The sequence below is a fragment of the Gorilla gorilla genome, chromosome 2 (assembly GCF_029281585.2).
Source record: "Gorilla gorilla gorilla isolate KB3781 chromosome 2, NHGRI_mGorGor1-v2.1_pri, whole genome shotgun sequence".
Classification (NCBI taxonomy): domain Eukaryota; kingdom Metazoa; phylum Chordata; class Mammalia; order Primates; family Hominidae; genus Gorilla; species Gorilla gorilla.
This window is the reverse complement of record NC_086017.1, coordinates 26,195,865-26,214,165: the sequence shown is the minus strand read 5'-3', so window position 1 is coordinate 26,214,165 and position 18,301 is coordinate 26,195,865. Positions and strand designations below refer to the sequence as shown.

General features: G+C 45.9%; 1 protein-coding gene and 1 long non-coding RNA gene across 6 annotated transcripts in view; one reads left to right on the top strand and one right to left on the bottom strand.

Annotated features, from left to right (window-relative positions):
* Positions 1 to 18,301, top strand: part of RFTN1 (raftlin, lipid raft linker 1) — a 207,576-nt gene that overhangs the window by 135,982 nt on the left and 53,293 nt on the right. For all 5 annotated transcript variants that reach the window (XM_055381122.2, XM_019023757.4, XM_055381124.2 and 2 more), the window contains exons 5-6: positions 9,371 to 9,755; positions 17,188 to 17,391. In XM_055381122.2, the coding sequence (XP_055237097.1) occupies positions 9,371 to 9,755; positions 17,188 to 17,391 (589 nt within the window). The remainder of the gene's footprint in view (positions 1 to 9,370; positions 9,756 to 17,187; positions 17,392 to 18,301) is intronic.
* LOC109026297 (uncharacterized) overlaps positions 1 to 18,301 on the bottom strand; it is a 31,375-nt gene that overhangs the window by 2,648 nt on the left and 10,426 nt on the right. The window contains exon 2 of the long non-coding RNA XR_002005284.4: positions 2,931 to 3,038. This is a non-coding gene — a long non-coding RNA (uncharacterized lncRNA). The remainder of the gene's footprint in view (positions 1 to 2,930; positions 3,039 to 18,301) is intronic.

The following is an 18,301-nucleotide window of genomic DNA, read 5'->3' as shown; positions in this document are numbered from 1 at the left end:
GAAAACATGAGCTCCATGGCCTGGGTTTTGCCTTAACCGGGTCCCACTGACACTGGGGACAAAGAGTGGAGGGCCAGAAGAGGACATGGGGATGGGCTTCTCAGCTTCTGACCTCGATTTTGTCTTTAAGTCATCTCTGGAGGTGGTGGGAAAGTGGGGAGAGGGTGGGGCCCAGCAGAGGGGAGAAAGCCCTGGGGAAGCACAAGACAGCTGATCAGGGAGGAAGGGAGCCACTGCGGGGTGGCCGTGTGGCCTCAGCCTTGGCGGGAGACCTTGAGCCCTCCTCCTTGTGGCCCTGGGTGGACTGGATGGATGCGACATTTGTGGGATGTGTCAGACAGAGAAAGCCAAGGATATAGTAGCAGGAGAGTGATGAAGCAGTGAGTCATGTGATGGACAGGGAAGGAGGAGAAGGAACACTCATCTGTGTGCCTCTTAAAGCAGCTTTCTGGGTCTTCACTGCTGGTCACATTGAACCAGGTGACCATATGTCCCAGCTTGTTCAGACAATCCCAGTTCATGCCTGTCATCTAAGCATAATTATTATTTTACTTTTTGCTTCAGTTGTTTGACAAATCAGCATCCCATGGTGTGTCACAGACTGCTGCCTCTACTTTTTGTCTCCCGTGGACTTCTCACATCCTTTCCCATAGCAAGTGTAGGCTCTTATGACCTTTCCCATGAGCTCTGCAGTTACTTCCGGGCCCCAGTCATGTCCCTTGCCTCCTGTCTCCTCGCTCTGTTACCAACCCCCACCTCGATCCATACCACATCCTGTGGGCAGATTTATTTTCCTTAGGCCAGGCCTGATCATGTCACTTTGCTCAGAAGTCATGATGGCATCTCATTGCCTTCAGAATAAAAAGTCCAGACTCTAAAGATGCAAGACTCTGCAATCTAGCCCTGGTATTTCCCAGTACAGCTTAGAGTGTAGGAACATTGCAAATACAGCGCTGAGCAGCGTAACAGGTAGCAACGTGGGCTCTGGAGCCAGCTGCCTAGGTTTGAATCCTACTTGCCCTTTACTAGTTGTCTGACCTTGGGGAAGTTGCCCAATATCTCTGTGCCTCAGTTCTCTAATCTGTAAGACAGGGATGAAAAATAATACCTATTGTTATTATTATAAGGATTAAATGAGTTAATCCACGTACAGCCTTTAAAACAGTGTTGGGCATACGGTAAGCTCTCAGTAAATTGTGATTACAGATTTTCAGCTCAAGCACACTGAACATTTGCTCTTCCCTACATAACTTCTGAGGCTTTCTTGCCTCTTCACTTTTGCTAGCCCTGCTTCTCATAGGAATCCTTCTCCCAAATTATTTCTGTATGCACAGATTTTACCTGTGGGTAAGGTTAAATCCATGGCTACCAATAATGGATTTTGACAGCCACAGAACTAACAGACTGGGAAGGCTGGCATGCATTCTTTGACTCCCACAGGACTATAAGGAAAGTCTCTTTAAACGCTTTGCTAACATAACGTTTTGAAGTTTGATTTATCAATTTCCTTGTGGGTGTGCAGCAGCATTTAATGGAAGCCTGGGGGTCTTGCAGCCTTGGACGGGGCAGCAGATTCTCCTGCCAGTTCTTTTCCTCAGTGGTCCTACTTGGATGATGGCAGTTCTCATGGGCCAAGGTTGTCTTTGCTCCAGAATCCTTTTCTGAATGCAGACAACCACACATATGTTGAATTCTGCTGATGGGCATACACTGAGGAAGATTGGGATGTTCTGGGCCAAGGAAAATCTGCCAGAGGTGACTCCTGACTACTCCAGCATGTTGACTCTTTGTGCCCTCCTGGTCAGGGCATGCATCTACTATGACAAACTACTCTGTGCAATGGAATGGCTGGGGGTTGCTTGGTGATTCCAATTGGTATTCAGTAAGTAGTTATGGAATGAATAAATGAATATTAGTATCTTCATTTTATAGATTAAGAAACTGAAGCTAAAATAAATCAACTGATTCGACCAATAATATAACTACTGAGTAACAGAGCCAGGTCCAAAGCTTTAAGCCTTCAAACTCTTTGTCCAAGGGCAGATTCTAAGACCTCTCAGTCGCTAAAAGAGAAAACCACAACAGCAGAAAGTTTACATGATCTTTCCTTGTGGCCCTAAAACGGAGCTAAACATCCAGCAGCGCCTGGCAAATCTTCCAATTTCTGCAGCTAAGTGTTAACATGTCAAAACTAAAGGCGGCTTCAAATGTGAGCTCAAACCCGTGTTATTTTTGAGCCTCCCTTTTCAGAAAGCTGTACAAGAGTGTAGGTGACAAGATGGGAAGGGTTGTGTGTGTCTGACAAAATATTCACTGTAAAGACTCACGTGTAACTGCAACCCAGAATGGCATTTTTGTACCTGTTCTTGACACCTAGGGCATGCCTCTGCTGTGGGCTCCCTGCGTGTGCTGTGCTATGTTGTCACGGATCGGGACCGTGTGAGTTATGAGGGCCAGAGTGGGCAGTGGTCTGATCTAGGGTATGTAAGTATGTGGATGTGAGTCTTGGATTTACCCCATATTATATGCCTCAGAAATCACTGTCAAAATCTCTATTATTCAGTATTTTATGTGATTTATTATGCTCTATAGCAGAGCTACCCAATAGAACTTTCTATGATGATGGATATGTTCTACACCTGCACTGTCCATGGGGTCATCACTAGCCACAAGTGGCTGGTGGGTGCTTGAAATGTGACTCATGTGACTAAGGAGAGGAATATTTAAATTTTATTTTATTTGAATTAATTTAAATTTAAATAGCCACATGTGGCTAGTGGCTACCTATTGGACAGCACAGCTCTATTTTTTTTAGCAGTAGGTTTCTGATTCCCAGCATTAATTAGCTCGTTAGTTACAGGCATTTCATTAAGTTTATTATGTAACTTGTAGAAAATAAATCCATCAGTTATAGATACAACCTCCCTTACCTGGTGTGTAGCAGCTCTCCTCAAAACACAACGGGGGAAATTTCCTTTACCTGGGCAACAGTGATGGCTGAAAGCCTCCCTGCCACACTTCAGCCTCTCACGTAGGACCTGGAATCGATACCAGATGAAGTCCTAGTTGTCTTGTTTCTGTTTGGGGCTCACTGTCATTTGGGAGCCTGTACCCAACTTTTATTTCATGCCTAGTCAGGTTTAGATTTAGAGACCTCCATCAACTTGCCCTGTGCTATCTTATTTTCCCCTACCTCCTGGTGGGGAGAGAGAAAATTGATTATTTTAAGGAACTGGCTCATGTGATTGTGGGGGCCAACAAGTCCGACATCTGCAGGGCGGTCCAGCAGACTGGACATTCAGGTAAGGACTGGTGTTGCAGTCTTTGAGTTTGAAGGGGGAAAACCCAGGCAGAATTCTTTTTCCTTTGGGAAATCTCAGTCTTTGCTCTTAAAGCCTTCGCCTGATTAGATGAGACCCACCTAATAATGGAGGAATCCACTTTACCGAAAGTCAACTGATAGTAAATGTTAATCACACATTTAAAAAATACCTTTACAGAAACATCTAGACTAGTGTTTTACCAAACAATTGGTCACCATAGTTCAGTCAAGTGGACATAAAATTAACTGTGACACCATCCTCCTTAGAGTCAGACAAAACAGTCTTGGAAGTGTCTCTGACTCTTTACCCATGCTATCTACTACAGGCTGTGGACACTCCAATCCCTATTGACCTGTGAGCAGGAGGCTTTTCTCTTCCTTTTCCTATGTTCCATATAGCCTTCATTTTTACGAAATCCAACCTGTGTCTCACTTCTTTCTGATTTCTCACCCCGATTGATACACGTGCTCTAAATCACAAATACGTATATTCGCATGCACATAGAGTATATATCACACTTATCATTAGCAACATGGTATTCATTTTGGACATAGACAATCCATCCTAGAAATCTAATGTCATATTGTTATTTTTAATAAAAATAATTCCTCAAATATATAACCAAAGATTTTTTTTTACAGTAAGTTGTGACTTTTTATATAACTAAGTTTTTTTAAAAAGAAATATTTTTCACATCATGATTCCTGATTATAGTTACAGTGGAGCATGTCCTTACTTATTATAGAGCAACTGAGTGAAGTTGTGGATTAGTCAAAACAGCCATGTTTAATTTTCAGTGCCTAAACCAGAAATTGTTACTCCTTTAAGTATTTGGGGCAGGTGGGTTCTTACAGGCAGCAGAAATGAGAATAAGGTGGGTGAGGGTGTATATCAGTTTAAACAGGCATCCACCTGGGCATCTTGGCACAGGTCAGATTATCTGAAGTGGAAAGAGTGGTATCGTTGAAGAGGCATCAGGTTGGGCTTAGGATACTCAGAGTGAAAGCCAGGCATGGCTTTGGGTAGCTCTGTGAGGTTTGACCAGTCACAGAATGTCTTAAGCAGTTTTCTCTTCTGTAAGGTATGATTTTGAGGCCTAAGGGAATGCATGTGAAAGTTTTGTAGAAGAGTTGTGCAATGTTAATACTTGCTGTTTCCTGTAATCGCTGTTGTCAGAGATGTTGTGGGCATGCGTGGCAGTCTGTGGGGAGCTCCATGGCTGAGGTGACCTGGCTCCTCATGATCTGTTCTTCCATGTTGATTTGGTTCCATGCTCATGAAGACCCTGGCATAGCCTGAGGTCATGGTGATGTCCAGCAACAGATGATGAGGGCTTGAAGTAAAGTGAGCTTGGATGGTCACTTTATGGAGAAGGAGGAAGTAATTCCAGAAACACTGGGGGATAAATGTGGTGGGGTGTGGTGAACAGATATACAGGATTAGAAACAGGGAAGAAGATACTGTGATTCCAGCTGGTGAGATCAGATCAACAGTGGACCCGTCAGCTGTGATCGTCTTCTGTGTAGGTCTGAACTTGCAAGGAAAGCCAGGGCTAGGGGTTCACACTTAGGAATAATGAACATCTGATTTGTAGCTAAACCCATGTGAGTGGAGGAAGTCACCAAGGGGAGTGTAGAGTGGAGGAGAGCTGGCAGCCGGGGATGAACCCTGATGAATACATCGCATGCCCACCACCATGATGAATGTGAGACTGGCTCAGTAAAGGTTATAAATGCAAGAATGAGAAGCAGGATTTACTTTAGCCGTAAGTACACAGTCAAATGACTTTCTGAAAAAGAGGAAAGTGTCTATACTAGGGTAAGACAGAACTGTTAAGAGTCGTGGCCCCTAGGTCTAGCCAAATATTGATCTTCATAAAATCTAAATGTGGTCATCTAGTTAAAAAGGACTACGCACCCTTTTTGGTAAACAATTTGGCAGCCTCTGCCAAGCCTTTGAAAAGTTAATATCCCTTCATTCATTAATTCCACTTCCAGGAATCTATTTGAAGGAAATAAGCAGAGCTACAAATATGCTTCCTCTTCTTGGGGGTGTGAATTTCCCTGGAACGCATAGGATAAGGGCAGCATTTAACTTTGACATCTTTTTAAAGTTTGGATCCTAGGTAGCACTATGGTATAAGATACAAAATTTGTGCTGAAGTTGAAGGTAAAAGATGAGCATTCGAAGAAATCTTGCAGTTTTCCCTCAGACTCCCACTCTCCTCTGCTCTTGAGGTTATGACTGTGGTGGGAGAGTCGGATATGCTGGCCTGCAGGGTGAACTGAGAGCCTTTGTGGGCATGGATCCAAGGCCATATGTGATCCGGTCCTTGTCATGTCTAGTCAAGCCTCATTTCTGGGCTCCTCTTGGTTTCTCATGTCATGTTCCAGAAATATTTCTAGAAATTTCCTCAACACACCAGGCTGTTGCATACTGTCACGTTTTTGCCCATCATGATCCTTCCTTGCCTTTACATGGATTGCCCCCTCCTTTTCCTTTACATATCTGCTGAACTCTTATTCATCCTTCAAAGCCTTCTGCAGAGCAGGTCCCAAATAGGTTTTGTCTAGCATGGCATTTTGGGAAAAAAAAATTGGATTTGAATGCTTTAAGGTGAGGCATACGTGCTCCAATTCTGCCACATTTCTTATTCTTCCTTTTGTGTTACACCACGTCATTTGGTACATCCCTGATCTACTCGGCGAAACTTTTCTCAACCTCCCCTTCAGGCAGAAATAATCACCATTGTCACTGTCATGTCTATGCCTTCACATCCATTACTATATTATCCTCTATGAGGAATTTTTACAATATTTACTTTTTCAATTCTAAAAGTAACATCCATGCCCCTTAAGTAAATTTTGAAAATTACACAGTAATAGAAAAAAATCACTTAGAGCCCCACTCCCCAAATACAGTGCTGTTTTCATTTTGGTGACTGTTTTTATGCATAGTTTATGTGTGTGTATTACATAGTTGTCATAATAAAGTGTATGAAGTTTAGAATCTTGGCTTTTTATATGTCATTACAAGCATTAATTGTTCCATGATAGTGTAATTATTTTTAAACTCTGTTCGCAATAATTGGTCAAATCTTCTTGGGGGTTGGGGATCCTATTTTACGTTCCTGGTACCTAAGCACCGTGTTGGCCTGGACCAGTGTAGGGGCTTATTAACTATTTGTTGGATTCTACAGCTGAAAAATTAATGTCTCCATCCCTACCTTCAAGGAGCTCATGTCGGGAGAGAAGGCATACATATTCATCCATTATTTAATATATTCATTCATTCAACAGATATTTATTGAGGACCTGCTATATGTCAGACATCATTCTATTACTGGGGATGCAGCAGTGCAAACTACCCCAGCCGTCATGAAATGTGTATTCTAGAGCAGTGATTCTCAAACATCAGGCTGCACTGGAATCACTCGGAGGACTTGTTAAGACACACAGTGCTGGATCCCACCTTCAGAGTTTCTGACTCAGTAGGTCTGTGGTGGGGCCTGAGAATTTGCATTTCCAACAGGTTCCCAGGGGATGCTGATGCTCTGGTCTGGGGCCCACACTTTGAGAAGCCCTGGCCTAGAGGATAAATTTGCAGTACAAGATGGCAAAGGAATACGGTTGTCCGGTTTGTTGTGGGAGAAGGGCAGGTGTCTGTGTCCAAGCCTCTCCAATTCCTCCAGTCCCAGTGAGGAAGGGGAGGGCTAGGATAATGCCGTGTGTCTGGAGTCCTCGCCTCTTCACTCTAGATGACAGCAGTCTCTGCAGGGCCGCAGAAGCCCAGGACTGATAAGGAGAGAGGTTAGAGATACCGTCTTTGTGCCCCATCCTTTGGCGCACTTGCCATATGTAATGTCTAAACTAAGTTTCAGCGCAACTGCAAAATAAGTGTGTTTTCACTCATTTTATACATGAGAAAACTGAGGCACAGAAAGTTTATATAATCTACTCTGGTTCCTCAAGATGCTGAGTCACATATCTGGGGCTCCACATCAGGCCTTTCCAAAAGCCTTTAAACTTCATGCTATTTCCGTGACTCTAGTTGAGACTGGCCTATGGTTGAGCCCTCCATGGAAGCAGTTATTAAAATGCTTCAGAAGTCATAGCTGTTTCCTCTGCAGTAAGAGAGTAGTAGCAGAAGCTAGTGCAGGTGTCTCCTCATTTCATTTGAGGGCTGTAAAACCCATTGCCTTTCTCTTTTGGCATATGTTGCCAGAAAGCTCAGAAGTATGCTTTGCATGCAGTGGCTTTCCTCAGCCTCCAAAGTTCTTTGGTATAATTATTTCCCTGCTATTTTCTTTTAAAATTTGTGTTGCTGTGCCTTCTTTTAGGAGCTTTATAGAATAATTTTTAACATAGGTGGATATCATAGATTAATAAGGGAAAAAATTTTCAGAATGGAATGGATGGCTTTAAGATTTTTTTGTGTTTTGTTTTTTTAACTTTTGAAGAGTGAATTGAGCCAACTCGGGGCGTATGAGTGGACACATACATGCCCATAGACATGTATGTAGTTGATGCTTTGACATGTGTCCACTGAGTCTTGTGATTAAAAGAATGAACTTTGGCCCAGGCCAGACCTGGTTTTGCACTCTGGCTACTCACTGCTTGTTTTATGACTTTAATGTCTCTGGGCTCCAGTGTCCTCATCGGAAATGGAGACAGTGATACCATGCAGCATCATTGAAGGATGAAACGTTTTGTTGTTTTAATTTATGTAAAATGCCTAGCTCAATGCCTAGACATAGTAGGTCTACAATAGACAGTAATTACTACTATTCTTATTTTATGTCTAGCACAGGCTAGGATTTAAAGACCGGACTGCACGTTTGCAACTGCAGTTTTCCAGGTTGTGCAGTGTGGAACAAAAATGACTTTCCATTTAATGTCAGGGTGGTTCTTCCGAGGAGAGCTGTCAGGGCAGCTTCTCCTTTAGAGAGAATACCTCTGTGCTGGCAAAACTGACTCTCAAATGAGGGTAGATTATCACTGCAGAGGCCTCAAGATTTTCTGAGGTCATCTGCTTAGGGCTTGGTGACTAAGACTTAGACAGCTCTGAGGTCTGCACCGCCTTATTTATTTGTAAAATGACTTGAGCATCCCTGCCTGGAAAGTCCCCTAAAGCCTACCTTCTGGCTTTGGCTGGCTCTTGCTTTATTTTATTAGGTTATTTATTTTCAATTTTTCTTTCAAACTTATGACTTACATTCAACCCAATTGCCTTGGGCTATTTTTTAGGGAGAGGGAGAGTTCAAGTACCTCGGTACCGCAGGTGGGTGTTCGTCCCCCATCCCGTTGGTACAGGGAGTGAGAAGGAACCATCACCTCGCTGCTGGATGGTGTGGACCAGGACTTGGAGAGCCAAAAGTCAGTCTGTGGCTGTGGGCTGGGCATGATCTGTGGGCTCCTTTGACCTTCCCTAAGCCTGAGAGCACCAGGGAGCAAGGTGTCCATCAGATGATACCTCTCGGGGAGGATGTGCCCACAGCCTTGGCACAGGGGTGATTTTCCCACCTCTGCCCTTCTCTGCCAAAACTATTGTCCAAAAAGGAAGCTCTTTGGGCCATAAAACGCCATCTGTTGTTTGTATATGGTTATATAGACAAGCTGTAGTTATACAGTAGCCTGATGGGCAGGAAGTCAGTGATTCATCCGAAAAAAAGTGACAAAAAAAACCAAACTCTTAACAAAACAAACTTCCTCCTTCAAACTCTTTGTTTAGAACTTTTTCCAGCCTCTTTAAAAAATGTTAATAAGGACTAATGTAGTGTTTCAAAGTAGTGATTTCAACTCTTCAAAGCCAAATGCTTTATCTTTCCATCAGACAATATAGTTAAAACAAATTTAAAAAACTGTCTTCTTCGGACTAGGGTGTGGGGGCAGGTGCCCCTGAGGACATGGGGCTCCTGCCAGCTTGGAATTCTTCTCGTGCACCTTTAATAGCCTCGCAGGCCTCAGGGAGGCGCTTTGCACGCTGCACGTGTCCCTTTGATAGACCATTCCATTCACTTGGTTCCCTTCCTTTTGTTTGCCTCACAGATCCAGGAGGCTGCAAGCCAGGGCCTGAAATTCGTTGGTGTTATACCTCAGTACCATTCCTCTGTGAACTCGGCAGGCAGCAGTGCTCCGGTGTCTACTGCCAACAGCACCGAGGATGCCAGAGATGCAAAAAACGCACGTGGGGATCACGCGTCACTGGAGAATGAGAAACCGGGGACTGGGGATGCGTGCAGTGCTCCGGCTGGGAGAAACCAAAGCCCAGAGCCCAGCTCAGGCCCCAGAGGGGAGGTGCCCCTCGCCAAGCAGCCCAGCTCACCCTCCGGAGAGGGAGATGGTGGAGAACTTTCACCACAGGGGGTGAGCAAGACACTGGATGGACTGGAGAGCGACCCCTTGGAGGTGCATGAAGAGCCACTCTCAGGGAGTAAGTATGTCAGCAATGGGAGTTTTGACCCACTTAAAGAGCAGCTAACAGCTTTTCATTAATCCTCATGGTATCTCAGAGAAAAAGGAATGGAATTTAGAGTGTAGAGACAGCAGTCCATCAAACAGGAGAAACTTTATCAAGCAGTTATCTGTGCCACCTGACTGTTTACTTACTGAAGTTATGACTTCTGGGGAGTACAGAACCACATGAAATTGACTTGCAGTTTGCTCCAAAATGTCCCGTTTGAAGTGGATTCTAGACTGTGAGCTCTTTTATCTCCTGTGCTCTTGAAATTGCCCTTGAATTATCCAGTTTTCACACAGGAAGTGTCAGCCTGCCAGGCACCAATGAAAACCTACACACCACCTGTTAAAATACTTGCCTAAAGCAAGACATTTTACAGCTGAGCAAACTGGGGTTTAGAGAGGAAATTTGTTGCCCAGTCTGGAAATAGGCAGTTCGGGCATATGAACCCAGGTGGACTTACCCACCATCCCTTCACGCCTCTCTGCTTGGTCTTTCCTGTGTGATAGACTAACAAGATTTGCCGAGGCCCTTAATAAGATTTACAGGGAGCAAAGTTTCCCTCCGTTTCTCTGTATTTCCTTTTTCTCTACTTTCTTCAGGAAATCAACCATCCATATTTCCCCCTTTCTCCAGGAAATCTAGCATCCGGTCATTTCCTGAGAGCAAAGTACTTACATAAGCCATGTAAGTAAGAACAAGTATGAAAACTAACAGAAGACCCCCAGGGCTTAGGAGGGCTTTCTGTTTAGGCCTTTCTGGATGATCTCCCTGGTTAATATTGTTATTACCATTTATTTACGAATTCTTGAAATTAGCCTCTTACAAGTGATAATGAACAGGTGGTGCTTCCAGAAGGGAAAACAAGAAGAAACAGTTTCTTTTGTTACATCAGAACTTCTTGAGAAGAAAATTATGGGATGGTTAATTCCAGGGGCTTTTTTGCAAAGTTGATTTAGAGGGAGATATTGGAGCTGCGTCAGTTCTGTGATGTAGTAAGACTATTGTTTAATCAAGGCATTGAGCCTTCTTAGTATGCACTGAAGTAGAGCCCTTCATCTGTGTGATTTTTCGCTGTTTGAGGCGTATGCCTGCTGCCCTCATGAAGTAGCTGAGCATGCATTTAAGCCCAGTGTGTCGTCCTCATGAACGCCCAGGTCTTAGTCCAGAAACCTCCATCTTCTCATGGAGGCTGGGCTGGATGTGTGTGCTCTGAATCCTGGGCAGGAAGATGGACCTCACTGGAGTCCTTCTGTACGGTCCAGGACTGTGGGAGGGCGAGGGTCAGGCCAGGCAGAGGCCCCCAGGAGAAAGGGCAGGAGTGACGGAGAGGTGAGGAGCATGGTGCTCAAGAATCTAGAGTATACATTCCGGCCTGCCTTCCGTGCCTCGGTTTCTCACCCTTTGAAATGGGGATAGAACGATAGTTTCTCATGGAAAGGTTAAAGTTGTACATTTAAAGCACTCGGCACTGTTTGACTCATGAGTATGAGCTGCTATTATTGGGGTACAGGCTCAGTAGTCCTGACACTCGACCTCCACCTCTCATGGAATCCTGGCTTTGAGAAAGGAGGCAGTTACTGTTGAGGTTTCCTCAGTAGCTTTCAGATGCTTCCTGTGTTCCAGAGCCCACCTTCCTCCGATACTCCTTCCAGACTTCCTGCCTCCTGTGAGAGGATTATTCACTGGGGAAACTTGTCCAAGGAACTTCCACAGGTGCCCAGGACCTTCTTGCTACCCCGTGGCCACTCACGTCCCTCACCCAGAATCTCCCCTGATGGCTGAACACAGAAAAATCGACACCCAAAGCATCTTGGCCCCTATCCCATCACCCAAGTCCCTGTTCTCTCCTGGAGAAACAGACCCTGCTGGGGAGGAATGGGTGAATGCGTGTGTTTCTGGAGGTGGTCAGCCCACCAGTGGATGAGAATTTCAGCTCTGCACGGGTAGGCCAGGAGGAGGGATTAAAGCCTCCTTCGAGCCCAGTCTCCCTAGGCAGGTAAACACTGCCTGTCTCTACACATAAAGCAGTCCCTTTATCTCTCTGCTCAGGCTGCGAATCTCTGAAATTTAGGCAGCTCATTATTATCCCTTTTTCCTCCTTTGGTGGAATAGTTGAGCTTTTGGGTTTTTCATACAGGGATCATTTCACATATAAGCCTTTCAGTGGTCACGATGGCAGTCACCCTCCAAGTGCCCTATTCTGTGTCCTTCTTGTGTCATCTCAGTAACTCCTCACAACAGCTTTATGGCAGAAGATGCTATTACTAGATCCATTTTACAAATAGGGAGTGTCACCTTTTATACCCCCATACAGTTAAATTTCTTTATCACAGCTTGAGTATTTGGCCTCCCTGAAGGCTGAACGTCCAGGGACCCTGTCCTTATTGGTTGTGACCCTCCCCTGACCCCCAGCCTCTCTCCTAATCTTTCTCCTAGGAAGTCCACTCATCGTCACTCCCCCACAGGCACACACAGGACCCCCAGGCACCCCTCCCCACTGCCTGCTCAGCTCCCAGCTTGCCTTCTCTCAGAGCCCCCTAAGGAGGGTGAAGTGTTTTTTACTCCTCTTCTGCCAGGTGGGCTTAAATAGGCAATCACAGCAAGACAATTAAAAAAAATCCAGAGGGAGTCTCCCTCCTCTTCCCTCCTTCTCCTCAGTTAATTTATTTCCTTTATAGGAGGCCTTGGGGAGAGGAATCTAGGCAATGCCTGCTCAGACAGGACTTTCCAGTGGATTCTCCATGCGGAAGCAGGGGCAGGTCGTCCCTCCCCATCTCTGCGGGCTCGGTGCAGCCGTCACGCCTCCTTGCCCCTACAGGTTCTTGGGGAGGCCCGCCGTGGGTTCCTCTTCCTGCTTGCTGACTTATTTCCTGGTCTGGGGGAATTTCCTTTTGGTTGGAGGTCCATGCTGTGCCGTGATCACCTGAGCCTGTGCAGGGACAGCCTCAGCATCTCCGCTGCCACAACTTCCATCAGAGAAACCAGGAGGCTAGACAGGTTCACGAAAATTCTAATCATTCTCATCGTCACCAAAATAATAAGTCTTCCAAGCACTGCCCTTCCTACCCTGCACCTTCTCACTTAAAATGCTTAGAAATGTCAGCCAGAAACCCAAGCGTGTGATGCCAATCATGTTTCTGGCTGAGAGGATTTTATTCAGTAGCCCTCCCTGGCTGCCAGCTCATTGTGAATGACCAAAACCTGGGGGTTGGGCTTTCCTGATGTGAGGGCTCCTTCCCTCCCAACTCCCTCAGGATAGTTGGACCCCATGATGCGGCCCCCTCCCAGATGTGCCACCTGCCGCCATCTTTCTGGCCTTTTACTCAGTCCATTAACAAACAGCTATTGAGCTCCCACCCACGGTCATCAGCCCCTGCCTTCTGTGTCCTGATGAAGTTAGCCTCTTGTTAGATTTGGGAAAGAGCCCAGGGTTTGGGGTTTGAAAGACTCTTGGCTGTGCCACTTACTGGCTTGTGATTTCTGGGGGATCCACTTAGCACTTCTGGGCACAGAACCAGTGCCACCCCCCTCATCAAGTTTGGGAGAGTCACAGGAGATGGTGAAGGTGAAAGGCCCTTGTAAATATGCGACACATGCCTGTGGCTGCTGTCATCCTTGCAGGTGGAGTCCCGTGGATTGTTGTGCATGCAGCAGCGGTCCCTGCACTTTGCCTTTCCTGCTGCCCTGGCAAGCGGGCCTCACTATTAGTACCTGCTATTAGTACCCAAGCCTTAGCGAAGCTTGAGCAGCCTTGCCCAGATTTAGGCATCTGGATGGAGCAGCCTGGGGCCCTTCTACCCTCCTGCCCTGCCTCGCCACCACAGTGCCCACTGCCTCCCTTCCCAGTGCAAACCTTTCTGCTTAGTCCCTTCTGCCCATGACCTCAGCAGCCTGCAGTCCCCACCCAGCTTGGACTGCCCAGCCGAGTGTGATGCCCACTTGTTCCTTCCAATGCAGCTAATGACCAGCTGCCTCCTCCTCCCACATCTAGCCCTTGGAGCCCCAGATTTTCACCCAGGCTCTCAACTCTTTCTTCTCTCCAGACCAGAGGTCTCCTGGGACAGCAGGGCCCAGCCAGTCCCCTGCTTACCCTCAAGACCTGGGCTCTCTGGGGCCCCACCTGCAGGCAAACTGCAGCCTTCCATCCTGTGCCAGAGTCCCCACGCCCAGGTACAGACCTCAGGGCTGGACAGCTGCCTGTTTCCTCCCCACTCCCTAGTAGCCTGGCAAGGCCTGAATGGACCAGGCTCCAAGGCTGGCAGGACTCAGCCACCCCCACCCTTGGGCCCCACACCCCCTTAACCTGCCCTCACTTTCTCCTGTGGTTGGCTTAGGTCAATACAGTGAACACGTGTAACAGGAGGGATCTAAATGAGACAAGTTGGGGGAAAGGGAGAGACGAGAAGACAGTCCAAATGCTCCTTGGGTGCTCTGCCAGTACAGTCCTTCAGCCACTCCCAGAACATTCTCAAAAACAATGCCTTCCCTATCCCTTTGGGACTTACCGTCCCATGTCTGGAAAAATCTTCCAGCTGGGGTCATGGCAGAGTCACAGAGCAGCTGAGAAAATTTAAACAAACGTGGGGCTTCTTTTTGGAATCTTTGGTGCTTGCTCACGTGAGGATGTGTGTTGGAGGATCAGAATATTAAAACATCAAAGGACATCACTTTTGGACAGTTCTCTTGGCTGGTTTCCATGTGGGTAGAGAAAGGACTGGGGCCAAGGAGATGATGGGGCAGAGGAGTGTACAAGGGTTACGCATCTGCAATCAGGTTTCTCCCAATATTTCATTGCTGCTGATGCTTTGGAGGCTCTTCGTTCCAACACTGTTTCCTTTTCCTGAGAAATTTATTTCTGTCTCTGGCTTCAGTCTGGCCCCCTGGGGAGGATCAAGCCGGGAAAGCTGTCAGCACCGTCTACCTTTTCTGAGGGTCTCTGTCTTCCTCCGCTACACCCCCAGCATTCTCACTTCTCCTTTGGCCTTCCCCTTTTTCTGGTTCATTACACATTTGGGAAAGTTATGTTTCTGTCTTGTCATTGAGTGGGAGTTCCTTCTGTGTGATCAAGTGTTACCAAGTAGTTTTGGACTTTGGCCACTTCCAAATTCCCCACCTACTTCTCCCACACAGAGGCTGTGATTTTTTTCTTCTTCTTCTTAATTCATTTGCATTTGTGCTTGACTGTAGCAGGCTGTAGCGAGTGGTGCTATGGCCCATGTTGGGGTCACCTGTGGACAGCTCTGGCTGAGCCCACAGCTTCCTTAGCCTCTCTACCTGCAGCCATTCTCGGGAATGGGCCCTGAGGAATTAATGATTCAGGAGTGATCTTCAATTCATGAAGATAAATGTCCCGCCTTCCTTGCCCTTGGTGGGTGAATCTGAAGTGTGTTTTACACAGTGTCTCAGGGTCCTTGTTGGGATTGAGCCCTGGCTGCCCCAGTGGTAACATGCTCTTCAGTGCACTCATTCACTGGCATCATCTCCAGCTCCTCCCTGTTTCCCATTCCTACTCCTTCCCTCTGTTTCCTGGGATCACTTCCCAAATAAACTACTTGCACAGGAAAGCTTGCAGGGTCTGCTTTCAAAGGAATCCAAATAAACCCAAGAACTCACTAAAACCTTGCTTATCCTCTTGCCCTCGGTAGCTGCAGCTTTTAATTGAACCCCTGACGCCCAGGACTGGAAAACACCCAATCATCTAGTTCACCTCCTGCCCACCCCAGCCCCAATTTATGGCCGGATTCCCTCCATTACGAACCTCCTCTGTGTTGCTCCATTTCTAAAGTTTGTATTTTGAACTCACAAACTAGTCTAGTGACTGCCAGTTCTATACACCAAGACCTAATTTCTGGTGTGAAAGTACTTCCTGGCTGGAGATGGCTTCCTGAGTAAGCAGGAGGGCTGAGAAAAGCAATTTGGCGTGGGGATGATGAACAGGCTAGAACTGGTGTTTAAAATACAGGTGGCCACTTCCAAAGATGGGCACCTTCCTTTCCTAACTGTTCTATTGGGTGGAAAGCCTGAAATGGCTGCTGTTCATTCAGATATTGCTGATGACAAAGTACTATGGCCCAGCGTTGGTCCCTAGAGATCTCTGCTGGTGTTCGCTCAGGCGGGGCTGTGAGAAGACTTTGTGACCTATGTGAGAGAATTTTCGATGTTAGATGGATGAACATATTTGGTGTTAATGTGCTTCATCACCCCTTGTTTTTGGCAAGTGGTAGTGGACTGCCTTCATAGTCATGAAACAAAGTTTCCTTTTTCTAAAAAAAAAAAGTGTTTAAATAAAGGAAAGTGAGTCAATTAAAAAAATCAACTAGTGCTTGGATACCACAAAACATTGTGAGATACTGAAATCTGAGAAACAGCATCAGAGAGTGTGGGTCCAGGTGTCTCATGCAAGGAGCATGAATGTGCTTTGTCCTTCTTGCTAATGTCAACCATTGTTTATGACCTTCAAATTCTTGTTTCAAAGAAGGGTGGGGATTTTCTTATGATTTAAGAAGATATTTTTGGAAACCAAAGCATATTCCTGACTAGCCTGTGCAAGCAAGACTTTTTAAGCTGGGGTCAACTGATTGCTTGACTAAATGAGGAGCACAAAAATAGACTCTCAGACTTAGATTGAAATTCCAGGTATTTGCTTCTGGAGGCTGCTACTGCTAACCCACGCCCAGCTGCACGTAGGCAGTTGCGGCTCAGCTGCTGGGTGGCAGTGATTATTGATTGCTGAAGAACTGAGCTATAAATGAAGGAACCAAAAGCTCAGCGCCTCATCCCCTGTGCCTTCTTGGCTGTTTGGACCGACCTGCCACTCCAGGCAGGAACTCTCATTTACGGGAACATATTTATTTTTACATATCAATGATGTATTTTTGATGTACTTGATTAAGTATTATGGGTTCAGCCCCAGGAAACACTACTGCAGTTTATAAATAGTGAGTTCAGGAGTGTACAAGGTTCCTGGAATTAGAGCAGTATTTTTGTTTTTATGTGTCTCTGTACATTTACTTTTTCAAAGACCATTCTCACCCAAGTATGTCTGCTTTTATTTCTAAAACACATCTTTGTATGAATTTCTAGAACCATCTGCTATGTTCTTTTCTCAAACACCTAGCTGTGCCTATTAATTGCAGATAACAGCTATTCATTATATTCCAGATTAAAAACCTAAGTTCTCCATCAGAAGCCCAACCTTTCAGGTCCATGTTACTTTAAGCCAGCCTCAATTTACTACTTGGAATGAGGCTTTATTATCTGGCAACAATACAGCCTCACAGAGATTTCAGCATTCATCATATCATTTATTCAGGCTCCTGAGAGATTCCACTAGAGCCGATGAAGCAGATTTTTATCATCAGTTGACCTCTTCTCTCTCCACTCCCTTTACAAATCCCAACAGAAATGGAGATCTTCACCCTTTTCAACAAACCGAAGAGCCATCAGAAGTGCCGGCAATACTACCCTGTCACCATTCCTCTCCGTGTCTCCAAGAATGGCCAGACGGTGAGCGGTTTGGACGCCAACTGGTTAGAGCACATGAGCGACCACTTCCGGAAAGGAGGCATGCTGGTGAACGCAGTCTTCTACCTTGGAATAGTGAATGGTATGTTTGGAATTCACAGTCCTTGGGTGGCCCTTTGTGAACTCTGCTTCTAACTCTTGAAATCTTAGTCCCTCTTCAGAGCCTGCTTCATTCAGAAAGCTCTGCAGCCAATAACCATGCTGCATTTTATTTCTAATTAACACATCTTGAGGAACTTTCCATAAAGCCCAGGGCCTGTGCTCTCAAAACCTCTCTACGAGTCAGCCAGGTATCTTCTGAAATGACAGAGAAAGTGCGGTGATTCTATTTCATCGAAGGTGGCCTCAGTCTCTGTTGCTTTTAAAGGCTTTTAAAAAGATTGTTCCCTGGATTTGTTAATTACCCCCTGGGATTGTGCCATTCCAAAGTGCAAATTGTTTGTAGACACTATTACAGTTTGAAGTAGCAGTAGCAGCACCTTGAAATTAACAGCAGAGAAATAAATTGAACAGCCTGGTTTCTGTAAGCTCCACTGAGACACACACTGTTCCCAGGTCTCCCAGCACCCAGTACCCCCTCCCCAGTAATGTGCTGTCTCTAGTGGTTTGCTGCATGGGATAGCACTATTGATGTCAGCTCTCCTAAGGCAGAAAGTCTGCCCACAGTGGGAAAATGTGTCAAACAAAGAAAGGGCTTTAGGTTAACGAGAAGGCAAGTTGAGTCACCAGGGTGTGTCAAGTCTGGGAGGCAACCTGGGGAGTGGGACCAACGTGCCAGCACGTGCGTATCCTGAGGACTGCCAGTCAGCAGGATTCCTAAGTGAAACATAACGCCAAATTTGTCAATCCCAGCAAAACCTGGCAGGGGGCATCAACAGCGCCGTGTGTTGTTGTTGAGCTGTTTTCTCTCAAGAATTAACAAAGTCACGAACAGAGTTTGGATTCTACATTGTTTGCAATCCTTGAAATGCCAGCAAGCATCCTGAGAATAG